Genomic DNA, 20,504 nt, shown 5'->3' with positions numbered 1-20,504 from the left:
AGGTAAAAACTTGCAAGTATACACAATCTTCCTAGGCCATCTGCAATGTACAGTTTCTATATATGAAATAGAAGCATAGCGTACGGTTTGTTCTGACCCAACACTGAAGCTGTGCTTGGTTTGAACGGGGTTCCTTTTTTTATGTTGTACAACTCATAGCGGCGATCCAGCCCCGGTGACCCAGCCATATCAGGCGATGTGCCACCACCCATAAAATATTATGGGCCTCATCCTCAGTTGGCGCTATATATATATATATATATATATATATATATATATATATATATATATATATATATACTCCCGGAAACGCGACGGCAACTTTGCAAGACCAGCAGACTGAAGCTAGGTCAGAGCTGGCATTCCTCATCGAACACTCAAGAAGCAGAAAAGCGACACCGTAAGCTCAAGAACGTGTCATTCTTGCCAAATGGCTCAGTGTCCTCGCCGACTAATGGCCTTGGACGTTGAACAAGACAGCAGACTGAAATATGACGACACTGAAACATGCCACACTGTCGCCGGAGAAGATTGTAGCCTAAACATTTTGGATTAATTGTGGTGTGCCCTCAGTACAGTTGGTGTAAAACGATTCCGCCAGGGGAATATTGTTGAAGCTCATAAATATTGGTTCCTTTATTATTACATAAAATAAAGAGTGCTTATATATAAAGCCACGTCGAACTGTATTATGACGGCTAGTTCTGTGATTAGGTCAGTGAAAAGTTCAACCGTTTCCCACGTCAGAAGGTGAAAGAAAAAAGTCAAAGATATGCGCAAAAAAAGCAAAACAAATTACGCACAGTGATGTTTCCAGCATGCCACTGAATAATTCGTCAGAGTAAGGGCAGCCACAACTGAGCGTGCCATTAGAATCAGTGCAGACGTATTATACGACCTACCAAGTTAGTGCACTCAATAAGGATATCGTTTCATTTGAAGCCAGCCAAGAAGTTCACGGGAAGAATTGATTTTTGATGCACCCAGTCTTCCTCAGTAAAATGTAAGCAAGTTATTCTTATCCTAAGTGCCTAAATGGTTAACAAGACAACACCAACTGTCGAGGTGGATGATAAAAACACGTGTAGTTTGAAAACCTACACGGCGCAGGAAAGCTGACAATTCTTTTCACATTTCGGCCATTTGACGGCCGCGCGGTTGCTTCAACATTTAGCCTATGCGTCCAGCTTTCGAGCTTGTTTCACGCTTTTAGAAGCAAAAGCTCATGTCTTGCTTGCGATCACCGAAGAGCGGTTTTGCAAAGCACCGAAACGTCCACAGTGAGGGTCCACAGCGTGGTAATACAATGCCTTAGCCAATCGCTGGCGTGGGCCCATTGCAGACGGTGAAAGCACAGCCAAAGGTATAAGCCGCAAGCCTCCGTTTGGCGATGCCCATACGGGCCCTCGAATGGAGTGATGCTGTACACGCTGTGAGGGGACTAGACACGGAACAATTGGTCTATGATTAGAGAAGTCCATCTTTGACATTTGAAAGCGTCATCTTCAAACAGCACAACAAGCCAACGAACACTGTAAAAACAATACACCGTCCTACGATAGTCTCTGTTTTGGTATGTACGCGGTCACACAAGTTTATGCAGCCAAACACGCGCAGTTGTCAACCTTTTTTTTTTTTACTCTTACGGCACCATTCACCGACGAAAAGAAAGGGGGGAATTTATTGGAAGCCGGGGTGGTAGGCGTGGGTTATTCATACTCCGGCCAGCCGATCTATGACGGCGGACAGGCATACAGTGTCATGTTTAGACACACCTGCCCCAAATCTGACGTTCCTATAGGAAAGAGAGCATGACAGGATAGATTCGTGCGTTAATCCCTTCTTGTTGTGGTTCCGTTGCGAGATAGTGCGTCTACTTGACCTTCGAAGCAGTTTGGCAGCCCTGCACAGTGTTCTATCCTAGGGATGAAGTGAAATCCAAGGCACCAGCTTCGGACGGTGCTACCAGTTCCTCCGAGATGTTTCAATGCTTTCGCCCCGGTGGCGACTCATAGTTGTCCCTAAGATTGAAACTAAAACCAGCGACAGCTCCTTCGCTTCGACGTGTCCTTCTTCCCAACAAGGATATGTCGCGTGGTACGAGAGGTCATCGCGTCACACAAATCTCGCGCTGCGCCTCTTCACACACGATGGCGTGGGGACGTCGACCGGACCTTATAGCAGGTCTTTCTAAAAGGGAACTTATGTTGGAAAGGCTGCGACGAAGCTGTGAGCTGTTATCTTCACGAGAGGTCCTTCCCCCTGCGCGCCAAACCCGGGGGCTCGTGCAGAAGGAAGAGACTTGCCGAGAGGAATACCGGTGCAACCGGCCACCGGCGGAGGGAGCTGCGGCGGTAGGTAGCAGCAGCGTTGTAGTAGTGCTGTCCTAGAAGCAGGGTGCGCTAGGCGACCAGATGAGGCGCCGAGAAGAGGCAGGCGCAGGTGGAGATGATGGTGAACGCGGAGAAGATGATGAGGCAGACGCGGTCGACGACCATGGCCGCGAACTTCCACTCGCCAACGACCTCCCGCTCTTGCTCGTCCTTACGCATGCGGCTCGTGATGAAGCGCAGCTCACGCAAGATCAAGTTCAGTTCTCGCGACGAGTGGACGCAGGCGTGCACCGTGGACGCCCCGCCGCCCGCGCCTCCGAGGAAAGGGGTGCGAGCCGCGTGGCAGTCGCTGGCGGCGGCGCTGTTGGCAGTGCGGAAGTCGTCGTCGATGTCCAGCACGTTGGCCAGCAAACTCCGCGACGAGCGCTCCTTAAGCTCGAGCTCTTTCATCCTGCTGTTCAGGAAGATGTTGCGTCGGTTCAGCTTCTGGCCTGGAGGCTCCATCCGCAGAAGCCAGGGGAGCCACACGAGGAATACCGTGCGAATCTGCAACGAGCATTGAAGCGCACAAGTCGAGGCCCACGGGCCCGTGGAAGGCATTGCGGAAAAGAACACGGGGCAGGGGTGCGGACAGGAACAACAATTGCGCGCGCGTTTCTCTGCGCTACAACGGACGGCAGTGAGCAAGAGCAGTATGCTCATGTCTAGCTCTGGTCGATTTGTTGCGGAATGGTTTAGATATGTAGCGCCTCTACGGCCAACAACTCCTCTAACATTGATCCACAACATGTGGAGTTGAAGTTAAGTTTTCTGTAAGTTTGCTTACAGTATGTGAATCACTGAAACTGAGTCGTGAAATAAGGCAGCGCGAACATTCCCTCTAGCTAACACGGCGTTGCCTGAAAAAAAAAAGTTAATTCTGGGATTTAACATGCCGAAACCACGATATCATTATGAGGAACGTCGGAATCTGAAACTTCGGATTAGTTTTGACCGCGGGAGTTCTTGAACGTGCACCCAATGCACGGTACACTGGCATTTTTGCAATCCTCCCCTATCGAAATGCGGCCGCGGTGACCGGTATTCGATCCGCGCCCTCGGGCTTAGCAGCCCAGCGCCAAAGCCATTAGACCACCAATGCGGCATCGGCGTTTCTTGCTCATATACGATTAAGCAGTGTGTATTTGGTTTTGTTTGTAGCGTGCACCGGCACGCGGTACCGAAGCCTGTCGCTGTCGGGAATGAACTGACCAAGAGCTCTCCTGTAACGTGAAGTCGCACATATACTAGTTTACCCTATCAGGTTTAGCTCCAGAGTTTCAGAGGACGTTTAGGGTACACGTTGAATACCCCCGGAGTGGGAATCGAATATGATAGCAATATTATTAAAGAGAAGCATAAGTATCTTACCACAGCAGGCATTTCGGTCGTCTCTTGATTTCTGTGATGATAGTTCAGAACCACCACAGTCATGACCACGGAAAAGGCGACCATGATCATGATGCAGGCGAAATAAGTTCCTGGAAAAAAAAAAGCAACGTGGGAAGGCCACAGGAAGAAACGCCGTATTAGTCAGTGACAAGACGGCGACTGTGAGTGGAAAATCGTAGCATGCACAACATGTTTTATCAGTACCTATGTCAGGGAGCACTATGCTTGTGCTGGTACAGAGAACACACTCAAGCGCAGGCTCGCATTCTCAGCGTCATCGAGCAGTGCATTCGAACTCATGCCATGCATAGGCTGGCAGAGATGCGCAGCCCGCAAGCACATATCACTCAAGTATCCAGTATTATACAGGGTGTCCCAGCTAATTTTAGCCAGAGTTCAAAAATTTGCAAATGCCACGTAATTGGACAGAAAAAAGGTAATGTTGTTTGCAGTCGCTTGGAGAAACTGACATTTGGTTTTCATTTTGCCGAATTATATAATTAGTCTTAACTAATTAGTCAATTTATCAAATATTGTAATGACATGAAAGGTGTAAATGAGAAAGTTGTAGAGCGACATGAAAATCTCCCGTTACAGCTTTCTGTTCTCAATAAATGCTACATAAAAGTGTTTTTTTCGAGCGTGAAAGAAGCCCACGAATACACTCAAGGTGCCTCGGGCGGCCAGTCGCGCGGCAGTTTTGCATGCATCTGCGAGCTCCTTCCACGCTCGGAAAAACATTTTTATGTAGCACGTATTCAGTAACAGATAGCTGTATCGGGAGTTTTTCATGTTGCTCCACAATTTTGTCGTTGACACATTTAATCTAATGATAATATTTGAGCAGTTTATTAATTAAGTAAGACTAATTATCTAATTAGGCGGAATGAAAAAATAGTTTGAGTATCTCCAAGCGACGGCAAACAACAATACCTCGGTTCTGCCCATCTACGTGGCATTCGCATATTTTTAAACTCTGGCTAAAATTACCTGGGACACCCTGTATAGTGTAAATATTCGTCAAAAATCAAGTTGGCTTAGAACATGTAGGTTAAATATGCTAAACCACTTTCCCATGAAGTTATGCCATTGTTCTTTTCCTATTAATGCTCAGGCAACCGAAGGTTGCATGAAACAACAGAGAAGATTTCAGCTATGTAGATGACCTCCATGCTCTGATGACCCTTTTCCCACACTCCCAGTCCAGCATCCATTTTTTTCCGTGATTCCCACATGCGGACATGCAGCTACGTCCAAAAGCATGGCCAGAAAACATGCTAAAAAAAGACATACATTCGAGACATGTCGGAACGGTCATGCAGCGCATCATTATTTAGATATATTTAACCTTGGCGTCGCTTGTCTGTGAACTGAAAACGAAAGCTTTCAATGGTTCTCCAGGCCTGTACTTGTTCTCACGGTCTGTAATTTCAAGTCGTTGTTTAGTATGCCTCTGGTGGTGGGCTGTACAGGATAAGTCTAGTACGATAAAAAAAAACACATATGAAACTTGATTTAGAATGGGAAGCCGCATGGGGATGACATGCTTGAATGCACGTCGCAACTAAGGCCGTCTGTTTGACTGTGTTGAACACTTACTGTTGTCCTAACGTCATGACCACGTGTGCTGTTGCGACATCCCTGCTTGTCTTATGCTTTGATAACTGCGCCAGCCGCAGTTATCAAAGGGCGCGTAGGTAGGCCGGGCTTTCACTTGGCGTTCAGCTTCAGCAGTTTCTTTAGCTGTGCAGAACCGCACGTTTCTTTCGGAACACTAAACGACGTCTGTTCTCCATACTCGTGAGAATGCGCTCGCGCGTGGCACCGAACGCAATATCTGCAACGAGAATTAAACTGCGCAAACTTCCGCCGGAAGCTATTGCGAAAGCAAACGGCGCTCGCCTGCATCCTAATGCCTGTTTAGATCATTCAAGCATCGCGGCGACGAGCTTTATGCCGCGCGGTTCCTGCTATGATCTCTCTTTTTTCCCAGGATTTCTGCCGATATGTGCTTCTCGCTCTCTTAATTACGCTTCACGTTGTCACTGAATCTCCTTTTTTTCCTCGTGATTTTGCTGTCGAAGCATCCCGCTCGTACCGGTTCAATTTAGCACTCCGGCAATTCCAGCTCTAAGGCATTCTTTCGTCTGCTCCTGCCTCGGCACGCAAAATGATAAGGCAAACCATAACTCATGGCGCAATTCAAATTCTGTGCGGGGCCTACATGAGCTTCGAACATTTTTCACATTTGCACGACGTTGATATATGACGGAGCATTAATGCCTTTAGATCGCTACAATGACCGCAACAGCCATTCCTTTTCCTTCTGCTTCGTCGGCTTTCGAACGTACGCGCACGTGCGTGTGTGCACACTACAAAGCATCATGTTAAAAACTAATGAAAAAGTTTTGAACCAGCAAGCGAAGCTTGCGGATCATACTCGCATTGTAGGCTCCGAGTAAAGATTTTTGTTTTTGCAATGCCAAATCTCTCAGATCATTCATAGCAACGAACAATTTAGAGCTATCTCGAATTTTTCACCATTTACTGTCCTCGTTCAACGTCTTCTTGCTGGTTAGGACCTGTCGTGTCGTTGAGCGTGAACTTATTATTGCATCAGATTTTTCAGCCCGCCGCAGTGAGTGCGACTACATACTTCAGTTCTCTCCTGCTGCAATTATTCCAGTATTTCCTGCTAGGCGATCTTTTTGACACTCGTGAGTTGTTGCTGCGTCTGCTTAGTATTTAAGATCAGTTAACTACATTACCTTTAAGACAAGAGAACAATAACCTGACCCGAAGCTCATTATTGAAGGTAGGTGCACAGTGTTTCCATTCAGTCGCACAGATATGCATTCTTTGGGTTGAGCGTAGTTGCGACTTGAAGGAGTACTCATAATGTATTTAACAACGTTGCCATTTTTATGCACCAAGAGCTTGCTGTACCATATTATAATTGTTTAGTTCACTTCATGCAGTCTTAGAGCTTAAACTGGCCTTTTATACTACGCATACTGTTATGCCTCAACACAACTAACGTAATGTGCCAGAATCAAGGAGAATGGTGATGGCACTAAGGTTTATTTGGTGTTCGGCTTATAAAATCCACTCGTAGAGATAAAATAAGACCTATTGAGTTGGTCGAATAGGCGAGTTTTTCGCGGGTTATTGTATAGACATTGCATTTGTTGAAGACAGGAGCCGTTGATGAGCTCGTCTTATCCATTTGTATGTGTAACTTTTAAACTAGCGTCAATATGTATCCCTTAGATTCATAAAGGGCGAACTTCAGTTAGGGTGATGGGCAAGGTTATTTTTGTTTATAGTGAATAAAAGTGTTTGAAAAAATGTTGTCTCCCTTTTCTGTTGTCGGAAGTTAGATAAACAGGGATAAAGTGCCTCAGAACGGCGCAGAACCCGCCAAGGATGGCAAGGCCACCTTTAAAAGAGATCGGTCCACCTATCAAAACGTTGGCCAGCTTTTCTGAGACACTTTATCCCTGTTTATGTAACTTCTATTCCACAGTTTGCTACGCCATTTGAAGACCCATTTCTTGATTTTGTATTTCCGTGTTGTCAAAGTAAGTGTACTAAATTCCCAAAAAAAGCTCGCAGATTACGCAGGCTGGCTGTACCAACCGCTCAAACGCCACGTGTCACATGTCGCAAACGCCGTCCAACTCTTGGACCACCGTTGTAAACGACCACCTGAATGAATGTCTCAGTGAACGAGTGACACTCACATCGTAGCGGGTTTCTCGAGCAGGCTGCTTTAGTCTCTTGACTTACAAAAGGGGTGGCATGGTACTACCTAGCCGTTTAAGTTTTCGGACTCATTCGATTCGCCGGTTGTTGAACGATAAGTGTACTGGAGTTTCGAAGCTGGTATGAAGAACTGGGCACGGTCCACGCGAGTCGATGTATTAATTTTATCCCGGAAATGCAAAGCCGTCCATTGCCTTTAGGGCAGCTCTCTATACAGCAACACGTGTTCACTTTTTAGAGCTCCACTCGGATTTAGTGCGCACCAGTGCAGTGTGTGAGAGAGAGGCAGGGTGAAGGGGAAGTCGCTCGTGAGCGAGGGGGCCACAGTGGAGGCCATGCTTCGGACCAGCGTGGACACTCGGGCTTGTGGGTGGAGCACGATCGGCAAATTCGCTGAGCGGAAGACAAGGACAGAGCGAAAGAGGGAGAAACAAGCTTTAATTGTATACTGGAGATGTTAGCCTGGCTGTTCGCCTGACATGCTACTCCAGATGCTCGATGATGGCACCCGCTTTCGTAGGTAGTATTGGTGAGGGGTTTTCTAACCTGCTACGGAAATTTTGTACTTTTCACTTCGCGATTTGTGGCTATTTACTTCCTACCAAAAAGCTTCTGAACAGCCATGCGATGGGGCGTACACGTGCGTAAGCAAAAGTAATAGTTTTCGCCATATAAGAGGAAGTCTGTAGGAACGCACCAGCTACATTGTGATTGCTTTTTAATAATACGCTCAAGGACACCCAAGCTAACCGATAGCTCGACCTGCTGACTGACAAACCTTTTGACAATTCATCATAGGGAAAAACGTGCTGCTTCTGCCGCACGTTTCTCAGCACGAAGTCCGAGTTCCGTCACCATGAAACGCGTGCTGACGGAGCTCTGGCCATGGGTGTCAGGCAGCCATATTCCTGATCAGTTGAGCGTAGCTCGTGAGGGAGCCGCGCTAACGTTAAAGCGCTTACGACATGTAGCAAGCATTTACCTGCGGTAACCTACCCGCTTCCTTCTTTTCTTAGCGTGAGGCTTATAGCGCGTGAAAAGACAAGGACGAAAGGAAGACGTGACACCTACAGACGCTAACTTGCAGCAATCTTTATTTCGAGCAAGGGACCCACACATATATACAGCTTTTTCGCGTACATCATCATACATGCGCTGTTTGCAAAAATTCCTTACACACCATTGCGCAGGTAAGCTAACTCTTTGCGCGAAAGGGCAATTGATGGTTTTGACACACAGAGACTGCTCCATTGTGGGAAGAGCCCGAGGAAGATTAACTCGCCAAATTATCGAAGCAGAAATGATTGATATGCTTGGCAATATCTGTGTGTCAAAAGCATCAATTGCCTTTTCCCGCGAAGAGTTAGCTTACCTGCGCGATGGTGTGTAAGGAATTTTTGCAAACAGCGCATGTATGATGAAGTACGCGAAAAAATTGTATATATGTATGAGTCCCTTGCTCGAAATAAATATTGTTGCAAGTTAGCGTCCGCAGGTGTCACATCTTCCTTTCGTCCTTGTCTTTTCACGCGTTATGAGCCTCACGATGTCTTACCAACAAGCACAAATCACTGCATTAGAACAGCTTTTCTTAGCGCGTGAGCACCACGGCTGTATTTGTAGAAATCGAAATAAATGAAGTGAAGGTAGAAGGTGGCGACTTTTGACTTGTGGCTGCAGCGTCATGCGAGCGCCTTGAACGCAGAGCTTATTTTCAGACAGATTTGCTTCGACCAACACAAGTTCTCTACTTGAAACATCGGTAATGAACTCGCGCTTGCACCAAGTGTTCAACTCTTTTCTAGGTTGCGTAAACACAGCCCGCTACTAGTCAAAGTGTCAAAACCAACTCCGGCTCCTCACAATTGCACGCACTATACCATGAACAAAATGACCTGCCAGCGATGACACGTATGTGGCCCCCCTTTACTAATTGAGCCTTCACTTTTGTTTTTGCCTTATGCACTACGCAGATGGATGCGCTAGTCCTCGCTCTGTCGCTGCCCTCCTCTCTTCTCTCGCCAAGCGTTTAGGAGACAACCATGACCATATCAAGGGGCTGGGGTTTTTATGTCAACTACCGCACTTCACTGGGTCCGCACCTATGAGAGGCAGAGTGTCTGAGGTGGCGGGAATTTTTTCGCAAATGAGCAGCATGAAGACGATCAACGAGAGTAGAATGGTGACGCCTGCGAGCAGAAAGGGGAAAAAAGGAGGTTGCGCCTTCCCAAGCACGGTGCCATAGACTTCACCCCGAGGTCTCTCACTCGGAGGGTTGCCGCTCCATGGGGAACTCGCATCAGCGATAAGCTTACCGCCTTCGTCGGTCGGCCACGTCGGCTGATTCCTTGGCAGTTCCGTTCGGCGCCATGCTTCTCGAAAAAAAATTGTCAGTTGAAGTGAACGCTCAACGGCTGCATTTTGCGCTAACTTTTGTCAACTTTGGCAGGCAGAGCAGGCGAGCGCTGAACCATCGCCACATAAACTGTGAACTTCGTGAACTTGAGACGAAGACAGGCTGTTATATAACAAACGTATCTAACCTACACATTAACATAACCATACAGGAAAGGGGCTGCCCTTTCTGGGTTGTGTTCACAGCTGGCTGCAAAGCGCCTCTAGAGTGATGAAGTGATTCCCTAAGTGAGTGACCCTTATTGGGACTTCCTTCACACTTAGGCCAAATACCTAAACTACTCAAGAATTTCTTATAACGACTTCGATATTTTTTTGAAATATCGTCAAGAAGCAAAGTACTGGTTACCGTGAGGAAGGACATACAAAAAGAAATTGAGTATTCTTGCTTAAAAAGTACGTGGGTGCATTAGTAGCAGATATTTAGTGCGTTTTTCTGCGTTAAAGAAGCAGTATGCTTAAAAATTTTCAGGTAGCTCAATTTCCGATGGCGACAAAGTTAAAAGGGTAAACAAAAACCCGGGGCACTTCGCCGACCAAATAAAGATTTAAAAGAAAAGAAGACGTTTCGGCAAAGTTAAGCGTGAACATAACTTTATATGCTGGTATTGCATAGGCACACTTGCCTACTCTGCGTGTCGAAGTGCACCGTTCAAGAGCTGCAGCATCTCACGATATTTCGTACTTAAAGTATTCCTTCTATACTGCCACGCCTAAGAAAACAGAGCACTGGAGTTGAGCTCCCTTTCGAAAATACACACTAATAATACTTGCAGAGGAGTCAAGCCAGGTAAGCTCACCAATGAGCGCGCAATATCAACACTTAGGTCACAGACAGTAACACCAAAAGTTCTCATTTCTAAACAATGTGCACGCGCACAGTGACCACCGCCGACCGCAGGCAAGAAAGAAAAAGACAGCACAGTCCACTAAAGTAGTAAAGGGCGTAACAAGCACTACACAAAACATCACCAACGCTATACACGAGCAACATGGCCGGACGACCACCACCAACGTTGCGGCAGAGATAAAGAGGCCCGCCACCAGAAACATGCAGGGGACCGTTTATAACCACAGCAGCCGGCGCACCTATAATGGAGACGGCGTCGGACGTCGGAGGCATGGTCTCGGCGAGCTGGAGCATGAATACCGTCAGGGACAGCAAAATGGTTACACCTGTGCGCGGCGGCACCGGAGGCATCGAAGAGATTAGAGGCCAGCGTGTTCACCGAGATTCGTGTTCACCGGCGACGTGAACGCACAGCCATCGCGGCCGCTGCACCGCTCTTACCAAGCATCTAAGTTACAGTATACGCCGCCCTTACAATGAGTACACCCCGTTTCAACCGATTTCCTTATCGGTGCCACAGTGCGTTGAACCAGAACTACTAGAGCTACAGGGCTGCTAGATGTTCAGCAGCAGTCCTACATGAGAAGTTCGGGCAAAGAAATGGCAAAACACCCGGTCCCCTCCCGCCCCCCCCCCCCCTGCGCACGCACGCACGCACGCACGCACGCACACACGTACGCACCCACACACACACACACACACACACACACGCGCACGCACGCACACACACACACACACACACACACAAACACGCACGCACGCACGCACAATGCAACCACCGCAGAGGATAAGACAACTGTAGAATGTATGACAATTCGATAGTATGAATTGTCATAAGAATTGTCAGAAGAATTCGAATGTATGACACAGGCATGACAATTCAATTGTTCAGCACCTCTTCTGAATAAAATTTAGAGGTCGAAATTACCCGGTAGATCATTTTGGACTTCGACCTTAGGCGTTTGCCTGCGTCTTGCGAAAATTACGATAGTACTATCTGATTTAAGCTCGGAGTTTATTCTACATTTTACATTTCGATGAGAAACTTTATGTCGGCTACTTTCTATCCCTTTCTCCTTTTCTTTATATCCTCTTACAGTACGCTCCTTCGCGGGACATTACACGTGTTGAACAGAAACTCTCCGAACAGTATTGCATGGGTGGCACACGCATTGACAGCCATACCAAGAGAAGCACAGGGATTTGAAAGAGTAAATTGAAAGCAATTCTCAGTGCTCTTGTTCGCTTCGAGGAAATCGCTGTATTGCGCACACCATTCTTTAGAACCACGGACTAAAATCATGTTATCTTTAGCGCTGTTAATAATGTTACATTTCATGCGACAAAACTGGGTCATGAAATAATACGTTTGGCCGCGCTCTTACATGGTGTTGAGTTCTGAATAGACCCATAATAAAACTGCAAAAATGCCCCCACACACAGCGTGCTACTCCTTGCCACATTTCGTCATCTGTCAGGCGGCGGTGACCACTCAACACTTCGTGTCTTCAGCACAGTTATTGCTCGGCTTGCCACCCAATATATATTAAGGGGTTGGCAGCACACTGTTATCATGGAATAGTGCGTTTTCATCACCAAGAAGAATCACCAAGAAGAATCACCATGACGAGAGAGAGAGAGAAATAAAAAGGGAGAAAAGACAGGGAGGTTAGCCAGTGTAAGTACCGGCTGGCTACCCTGTGCTGGGGAAATGGCTAAAGGCAATAAAAGGGTAAAGAAGGTGGCAATGTTCTTGTTTCTGCCTGTAGAATAACTTCTGCGTCTTCTCAGCGGGATTCCCTCCTGCCAGGCGACGATATGCTCTTCACTGACAAACGCTTGCTCAAGTAGAGTCACAATATATACTACATGCATGACATAGACAGGCACACCTATCCGGCAGTAAACAAGAATGGAAAACCCATTGCGTAATCGTCACCAATTGCAGACACCGACCAGGTTTCGATGCGATGATTGACGCTGCATAAACACGAACGAATTAGTTAGAAGAGCGGAAACAAATGGGCTATATTTTTGTTAATCACGACCAAGTAAAACCAACAGGCAATAAAGCCAAGGGGAGCATAGAGGTAATTAGCTGTGGTTGAAATTGAAGCGTGGAAAACTCAGTGGCAATATAGCAGCAGATGTGAGAGAAACGCGTCAGCACTACGTCGCACCATGTGAGGTTCCGGATCCACGACTGAAACTGCCTTCACCATATTGCAATGTGTTGTTCAAGAGCTCACTCGACACACATCCTGCCTAGTCGGGGAGCAGACCACTGTCAGTTTGCACTACACACACATCGTCACCAATGAGAGATGAACCCACAACCTCCGCATTACGCATGCGTTGCACTCTCACTTGTGCTAGGGCGACGGCCATCAATACGTGCACTGTATTGGGCATTTATGTGTACTAGATCTAGCCCTAGAGGTGTTAGGCAGCGCCAATTAAGGCCACGGCTAGCTGATGTGGAAAATACTTTTTTGCCCGATGGCGTCATGTAACACGTGAGGAGAGGCTTTATTGTCGCTTGGATTTATATGGTAGTTATTCACACCGGGACCTTCCACGCCTATAGCTGGTTTATGAAAACATGCACCTCCGTGACGCATGAAATAAATGCCCCAGTGGAGAGCTATGCTATAATCGATGGTGATGTCACGTGCTCTATTGTCCTTAGTTTTTATCAATTCTTGCAAGCTTCTTTTAGCTTTCTTTTGTCTTTTAATTCTTCCATTGCGTTTACTAAGCGCTTGTTCCTGCTCCGAAGCGAAACGGGACACTTTAGAAATCTTTTAAGGCGAAATTCAACTGCTCTGGGTGCATTGATCATTTCATTGGTTGATTAATTTGTTGATTGAATGAAGTGATTGATTGACTAAGTGTGTGGTCCGCAACATAATTACGGAACATAATTACGGTACGCATGCGGTTCGCAACGAACAGTCCTTCACACAAGTCCAAAATCCCCAAAACCAACCGGTTAGCTAGACGAACATGATACTACATTCAAACCGCAATGGCCGCCTGTCTCAGCTGCAGCCCCTCGTGAGTTCTATAAAAAAAATAAAGAAGGATTTAAAATTTTAGAACCAGTCTTCACGCGCGAGCTCGCAGCTCCGGCGTAATATCGGAAGCAAGCAATCGCCGCCAGCCGAGGTTACCTCCTTAATCACGACGCTCCGTCTCCGAGTGCAGACCAGCTAATGCGCGAGTTATTTCACTTCTTTCGCTCGCAGTCGTGCCTCATTAAATTCTTTTGCCACCTCTGCTGTTAAGACCTCTTCCAATTTAGGTAATGCAGCGGTATAGGCCCGGCGCCTTCGTCTTTTTCCAAGCTCAGCTTTTACCGGTGAAGAAAGAGAGGAAAAGAGAACGTGGCGTGAAGCGCTTTCATTTGGGATTGCATCGAGACTTGCGAAGTCCTGCGCACGTCTGCACGACCATATCGCCCTGTCGCAACGCTCAAGGCAATTCGGGCCGACAGCTCGCATTTAATATTTCGGCGCGAGAGCCAATATGTTCCGACAACGGCAAAACGTGATCAGACGGCAATTGAAAGAGAGTTCGAAAAAAACAAGAGAAAGACAATGCACTAACAATTAAATACCTTTCTATTTTTTTTTTCGCAACACAGTTTCGCTTCCCCAGCCGCCAGTCACTTCTGTCGCAGCGAATCATTGTTTATTTATCTTTAGCTAGGTTGTAACCGTACTTTCTGTCTGATAACAAATACGAGAAAGCCGAAGCGCGTCAAGGGGGACGACAGACTGACGAAGCAGCAAAAAGAAAGCAGGTGATTGCGTTCAGCAGTTTCCTTTTGAGTTCCACTGCTTGCTACTTTTGACTCGTTGATTTGACGCTAAAGCATAAATATAAAGCGCTTAATTATAAAAAACTGTAGAAGATTGAAAGTGGGATTTTACGTCACATGAACATATAAACGTTGTATGATATTACACGTTGGATAGGACGAAATTAAGCACCGTTTTAAGCATCGCCGCTAATTGTTTAGACTTAAGCTTCGCTTCACACAAATGACACAACGTGCATTGGATTTGCATAACTATTTTTTTTGCATGAAGAAGAAATGAGGGATGCCACGTAGTTTATTACTTCGGTTCAATTGTTACCAGACAAATCGATTGCGGCGCAAATTAGACAAGACACCGAACAGAAAACCGAACGTCACGGGTGCTTCTGTTCTTTGTGCCTTGTCTTACTTGCGCCCAATTGTTTCATCTAGTTTCAATACCCACTAGCCCAAGGACGTGTTAGTATTTTCAATTTATACCGTTCGGGTGTTCTTGAACATGCTTTTTAATTTTGATTCCAATGGAATGCAGCCATCACGGCTGCGGTAACAAAACTCGTGGCACCGTGTGCGGAAGGAATACGCAACAGCCGCTGAAACACCATGCTGCGCGTGCGAAAGAAATTGCACCGCGGCGGGGGCTTAGTGACCACGATGAGGAGCGACGAATCAGCCTCCGAGCGCGCCGTACTTCTTGATCCATTTCGCAGCGGCTCTACTACTTCGATCTTAACGCAGGCGATGAACGAGGCGGAGACGGTGCGTAGTTCCGCTCCAAGGCTAATACCCCACTCTGTCACTGCCAGCAAAGCGCTCTCTCTGGGATTTCGTGGCACCGGCAAGCAATCAAGGCCTCTAGGCTGTTCGGCACACTCTATCGATATTTCGCAGAAAAAAAAGAAGAAAGTGCCCGTTACGTCAAAGGCGGGGCTATCTCGCGGTTTGCATATGGTATGCCAGGTGTCCTGGCGCTCGCCGCTCTTCATGTGGTCGATTCAGCGGGCTTAAGAGGCCACGATCTTCAGCCTCCATTCGTTGATCTTCATCTCCAGTCACTCCTCGTTCATTTTCTTTCGTTCTCCTTTTCACTCGGCGCTGTGCTTCTTCGACGATGGCGAGCGCAACGACAAGCAAGCGCAAAACCGATGGGTACAGAGGAAGAGAGCGACAGTTGAAGTGCTGTCGACCGGAGAGAGCGAAGGGCGAACCTTTACGCCGCCGCTCTCTCCGCTGCTGCCGCCGCGGTCTCGGCAGACTACGTGCTTCGACGCCGCTCTACGGTCAGGTGACATCGATCGATCCTGCGTGCTCCCTCACTTTCTTCTGCTTACCCCCACCTTGTTGCTTTCAATGCGGAGAGCTTCGTCTCCTCCCCCCAGGATTGCGGACCCCACTTCGCCGCGCTCGAGCCCGAACCCCCCCTCCAAACCCTACCCTTCGCTCTGCTTCTCGGAAAAGCCCGCCGCTCCGCCGCTGACTCCTCCGCTAACAGGGTCTCCGGCACCTCGCCGTCGTGGGTACCCGGGAGCAGCTGTTGCTTCCTCTCGGCGAGCGAATGAGTCGAGGATTTGGCAGCTAGGACAACGGGGCCGTCTCGAGGCCTGATAGCGTTTCGTTGTCGCGCGTCGACAGGAGACGCCCGCGCCACCTTCGCGGGGGATCCCGCAGAGGCTTCCCTCTTTCCCTCGTTCCTTTCTCTTCTCTGTCAAAGGCACGCAGCGTATGCCGCAGGTATACGGGCCGATATACGTTGGCTGAATAGCGAGAGGGAACAAGCGTGATGACCACGCCGTAACTGCCCAGTTCGCAGAAGCCGGCTGGACATCGGTCAGCGCTAGTAGGACAGGAGGAGAACGGGAGAAAAGGAGAGACTGTGCTATCTGAGGGTACCGTGCACACTCGCGTATTAGGCGCACCCGATTGTAACGCAAGAGCCGATAAAGAAGGAAAAAAAGTACGTAGGAATAATAGAGGGCCGGGTTTCCTCACTTGTTTTTGTTGAGCAGAAACATTTCTCCGCTAAGCTCTTCCATTGTTGTGGGACCTCGAGGAATAGCTAAGGCGCCTCGGCCAGATTTCTACCTAACTTCATTCAAACTCTAGCAACGCACTAAAACCAATACAGAACAGCGCCACTCGGTTTGCCGTATTTCACTACACTTATCATTCCAGAAAGATGGCAAAAAAATTCAAACTTTATCTACCATCCTTGGCTCAAAATCGTAAAATCACCGCCTTTGCAGTACGCTTTGCTAAAATTATTATTATTATTATTATTATTATTATTATTATTATTATTATTATTATTATTATTATTATTATTATTATTATTATTATTATTATTATTATTATTATTATTATTATTATTATTTCTGCAATCCTTTCTTGCGCGTGCTGCTAGCGACTGGATTGACCTCAGCAGCCGTATATCTTTCCTCACGTGTCTACTTCAAATTACCTCTCGATTATGTCGGCGCTTCGAGTCATATCTGATGTACCCATTTCGGCCGTTGTTGGTTGCCCACCCGTCAGGTGAAGTCAGCAATAATGGAGCTTTGAGGTAATATAAATCTATACATACCATAAATAAATAATAATCTGTTTTTTTTTATTGTCGAGGCAAATTATTCAGTTATTCGTATTTCTGCGTGACCCAACCAGTGATGCTCACTCGGTCTGTCTGGGTTGTAGCAGACCAGGCGAACACACTCGACACTTTGCGTGAAAGGTCCGTACTAGTGCCGTCAACCACTTTTTTTTTTAATAGGCCGAACGCAGCACGCTCAAGCAAAGCCCTGTAAAACCCCGCGGGCCATCTGACTGAGTCAGTCTAGATATTAAGCTTACGCATGAATAAAAGTTCTAGAACAAGACTGAAAATTAGCAAATGGATTAAGCTTACCGTCTCCTCACGAGAGAAGCATACAATTGGCGAGGTATGTTACGGCGATATTAGGAGACCGCATCTCATCACATCTGCGGCGATATCTCAAGTAATTAAGTATGATGTGACACTTGTGAAATGATTGTAGACGTCGGATCCAAATGAAACTTTCTAATGAAAATTCAGAAATCGTGATGTCTCTATGTAATGAGGTAGCACTTGAAATACTCATGGCAACCTGCATGTCCTCAGAAGATCTTCCTGGCAACCCTTTTGTACTAACTAATCCAGACTTCCCTCCTGAATGCATTTCCTGCCTTACCTATATTTTCCCCTTCCCCCTTCTGCAGCCGGGCATGGCATTGGGTAACCTTCCTACTTGAAGTGGGCGAATGTCAGTTTCTTAAAATACGAATAGAATACGAATAGCAAGTCTCGAACATCGAATCGAATATAAAACTATTAAATGTAGACGCATATATTTATAGCAGAAATATTTATTTCGGTATATTTAAGTACTGCGCCTTTACTGATTACTACAAAAGAAATTGCTAAGCATCAGGCACAAGTGATGAGTTTTAAACACAAAATCATTATTCTTAAAAAGACTGCACGAATAGCATCTCAACGTCTTTAGAGCCTAGCTTCAAACGAGCTTTCCAAGAATAAATGGTTGCTGTATGATTAACTTTCCAAGTACGCTACATAAATGGCTGCCGAAGAAAGATTAGAAGTCGTGAAAAGAAAAAAAAAGCTGCTAGATCTAGATGATCTTTGAGCCATAGACAACTGTAAAAGGGTCCCTTGCAAGGTAAACATCACTCGCTGCGACGTAAAAAGTAAAATTGTTACACGACTAATTTGCAAAAAACAAACAAAAAGAACACTAAATGTGAGACTACAAGCGAAAATGTCTCGTTGGCTCCTGGGCCACCAACGCGTAAGTGAAAACAAAGCGTGCATTCCCCATTTTTGTTTCTGCATTGCTTGGAAAATAGTTGTCGTTATCTTCCGATAATTCATGGTACTTTGAGAACAGTGACAAGACTTTAACAGTTGACTGTAGCGAAATATATGGTTTGCTTCGAATATTCGATAATACCAAATTGTTCCTTCTCGAATACGAATACGAATACGAATACGAATAGTTAGTGTGTAATATTCGATTCGGATTCAGAACTTGGAATATACACCCACCCATACTTCCTGCTTCTTTTTTCTTATCCATTCCTCTCTCTTGTTCAAGATGTTATAGGATATACGAATGCTGCATATCAGCACCCACTATCATATGTGCTACCAAATCTGCATTACGGGACCTTATCTAACGAGATGATTCGGGTTTTTCGCCCTCACCAAGGCTGAACGATTTGCTAGTTGGTGCTGCATAATCGATGTTTTCCCAGCGTATTAGACATGTATTCCCATTCTGCTGTCCGAGTCTAATGCACTGGGAAAACATCGGTTTTTTTTCTCAAGGATGAGAACAGTATACAGTGTCTCCAACCAGGAGAAAATAAACGATCGTGGGCCGCAGATATGAAGGTATGCAATTGTCACGAATTGTAGGATAGCCTGACCGTTTGTGGCAACAGTTATTTAAGTTTATTTGCGCGTTCGTTGCTGTTGTAACAGTAAAATTTGAACGTGAGTTAGTGTGCTACGGACTGGCCAACAAAGCAGTGGCAACAAGAGAGAGAGAGAGAGAGAGAGAGAGAGAGAGAGAGAGGAATACAGAAAGGCAGGGATGTTAACCAGTCAAAGGTCTGGTTGGCTACCCTACGCTGGGGGAAGGGAGAGGGGGAAGAGAGAGAAGGAAGAGAGAATGTTTAGATACGTGTACGGACAGTACTTGAGTTAAAGCCGCTCTCTCGGTCTGAGAAGGCACAAAAGTGCCCTCACTGCCTTCTGAGCCGATGATCGGTGGGGACGGTGCTCTAGTACTGTCTGTTCCCTCAGTGGCAACAAGGATTACATTAAGTTGTTAGTGAATCTTTCGGCTTTACCGACTAGTGCAAAAAAAAAAATGCTAACCATTAGGAATGGAACTAATGATCAATTTTAAACACAAGATCACTAGTTATTCTTGCATAGACAGCATGAATGCCCTCTCACAACTCTTCTTATCAACGATCTCGATATTTACAGTACATTAGAATTATGCTACTATACGAATACTGCAATGGGTTTTCACTACAGCAATGTCCTTCCATCAATGAAAACAAGAAATATTGCACGCATTAAATGTTCTCATCTCTCTCTCAACCAAGTAGTGCTGTATTTTCATCGCATTTATTTTTCCTCCCCTAGAAAGCAATTATTATCCTGCGGCATTCGGCTTGCAAGCCAGAAAAACAATAAAAAAAAACAAAAAGGAGAAGAAAGAGCAGTACCGATTTTACTCTGTCTTCGCGCACATTTTTTCTGAGAAGCTTCGACCTCGTGTGACGGCGAAGCCAAGCATTCCCGCAATCCCTACCAAAGTCCCAATTTGAGTATACCTTGCGCACCGTGTTTCTCTTTCTTTCTTTGTTGCTGTTCGCAAAGAAATAAAGCCGAAAAAGAAAGAGAGCGGAAATAAGACCTCGTCTCGGCACCAAAGTGGCCGCGCCGGTGCCCAACGAACGTTGCAATATAGTCCCAGTCTCGTTTCAACCAGCGTTCCATATCCCCTGGAATCAAAGCGAGGGAAACGGGAGCGACGGACCGGACCGCTCGTTCCCGCACAGATTCACTCGCGGCGATCGAAAAGCGACCAAGTGGGGACACGCAAAGACGTCGTCGTCGGTAAGCCAGCCATACACGACCGATGACGAGGGAGAATGGAAGAAATCTGTACCCCTCCCCCCTTTTCTTTTTCTTTTTCGTTCGCCTAGAAGCCACCGAAACAGCGGCGACAACGGCAGCAAGCTCGGAGAAGGACACTTTTGAAATATCGCTCCAGACGGCAGGTAAGCCATAAAGCCTTTCGGGAGGAAAGGCCTCGCGCGCGCGGTGTAGGGA

At 46.5% G+C, this 20,504-nt stretch overlaps 1 protein-coding gene across 3 annotated transcripts in view; it reads right to left on the bottom strand.

Moving 5' to 3' along the window:
• Positions 1-606: 606 nt before the first annotated feature.
• The window catches only part of LOC135919724 (neuronal acetylcholine receptor subunit alpha-7-like), a 328,023-nt gene continuing 308,125 nt past the window's right edge, over positions 607-20,504 (bottom strand). For 2 of the 3 annotated variants that reach the window (XM_065453589.2, XM_065453605.2), the window contains exons 7-9: positions 11,034-11,120; positions 3,744-3,853; positions 607-2,879 (exon numbers count right to left, since the gene is read on the bottom strand). In XM_065453589.2, coding sequence (XP_065309661.1) covers positions 2,403-2,879; positions 3,744-3,853; positions 11,034-11,120 — 674 coding nt within the window. In that variant the 3' untranslated portion in view covers positions 607-2,402. The remainder of the gene's footprint in view (positions 2,880-3,743; positions 3,854-11,033; positions 11,121-20,504) is intronic. The other variant, XM_065453597.2, reaches the window with a different exon arrangement.

This window comes from Dermacentor albipictus, chromosome 2 (assembly GCF_038994185.2).
Source record: "Dermacentor albipictus isolate Rhodes 1998 colony chromosome 2, USDA_Dalb.pri_finalv2, whole genome shotgun sequence".
Lineage (NCBI taxonomy): Eukaryota > Metazoa > Arthropoda > Arachnida > Ixodida > Ixodidae > Dermacentor > Dermacentor albipictus.
Note: the sequence above shows the minus strand (reverse complement) of the source record. Positions and strands in the feature narration are given on the sequence as shown.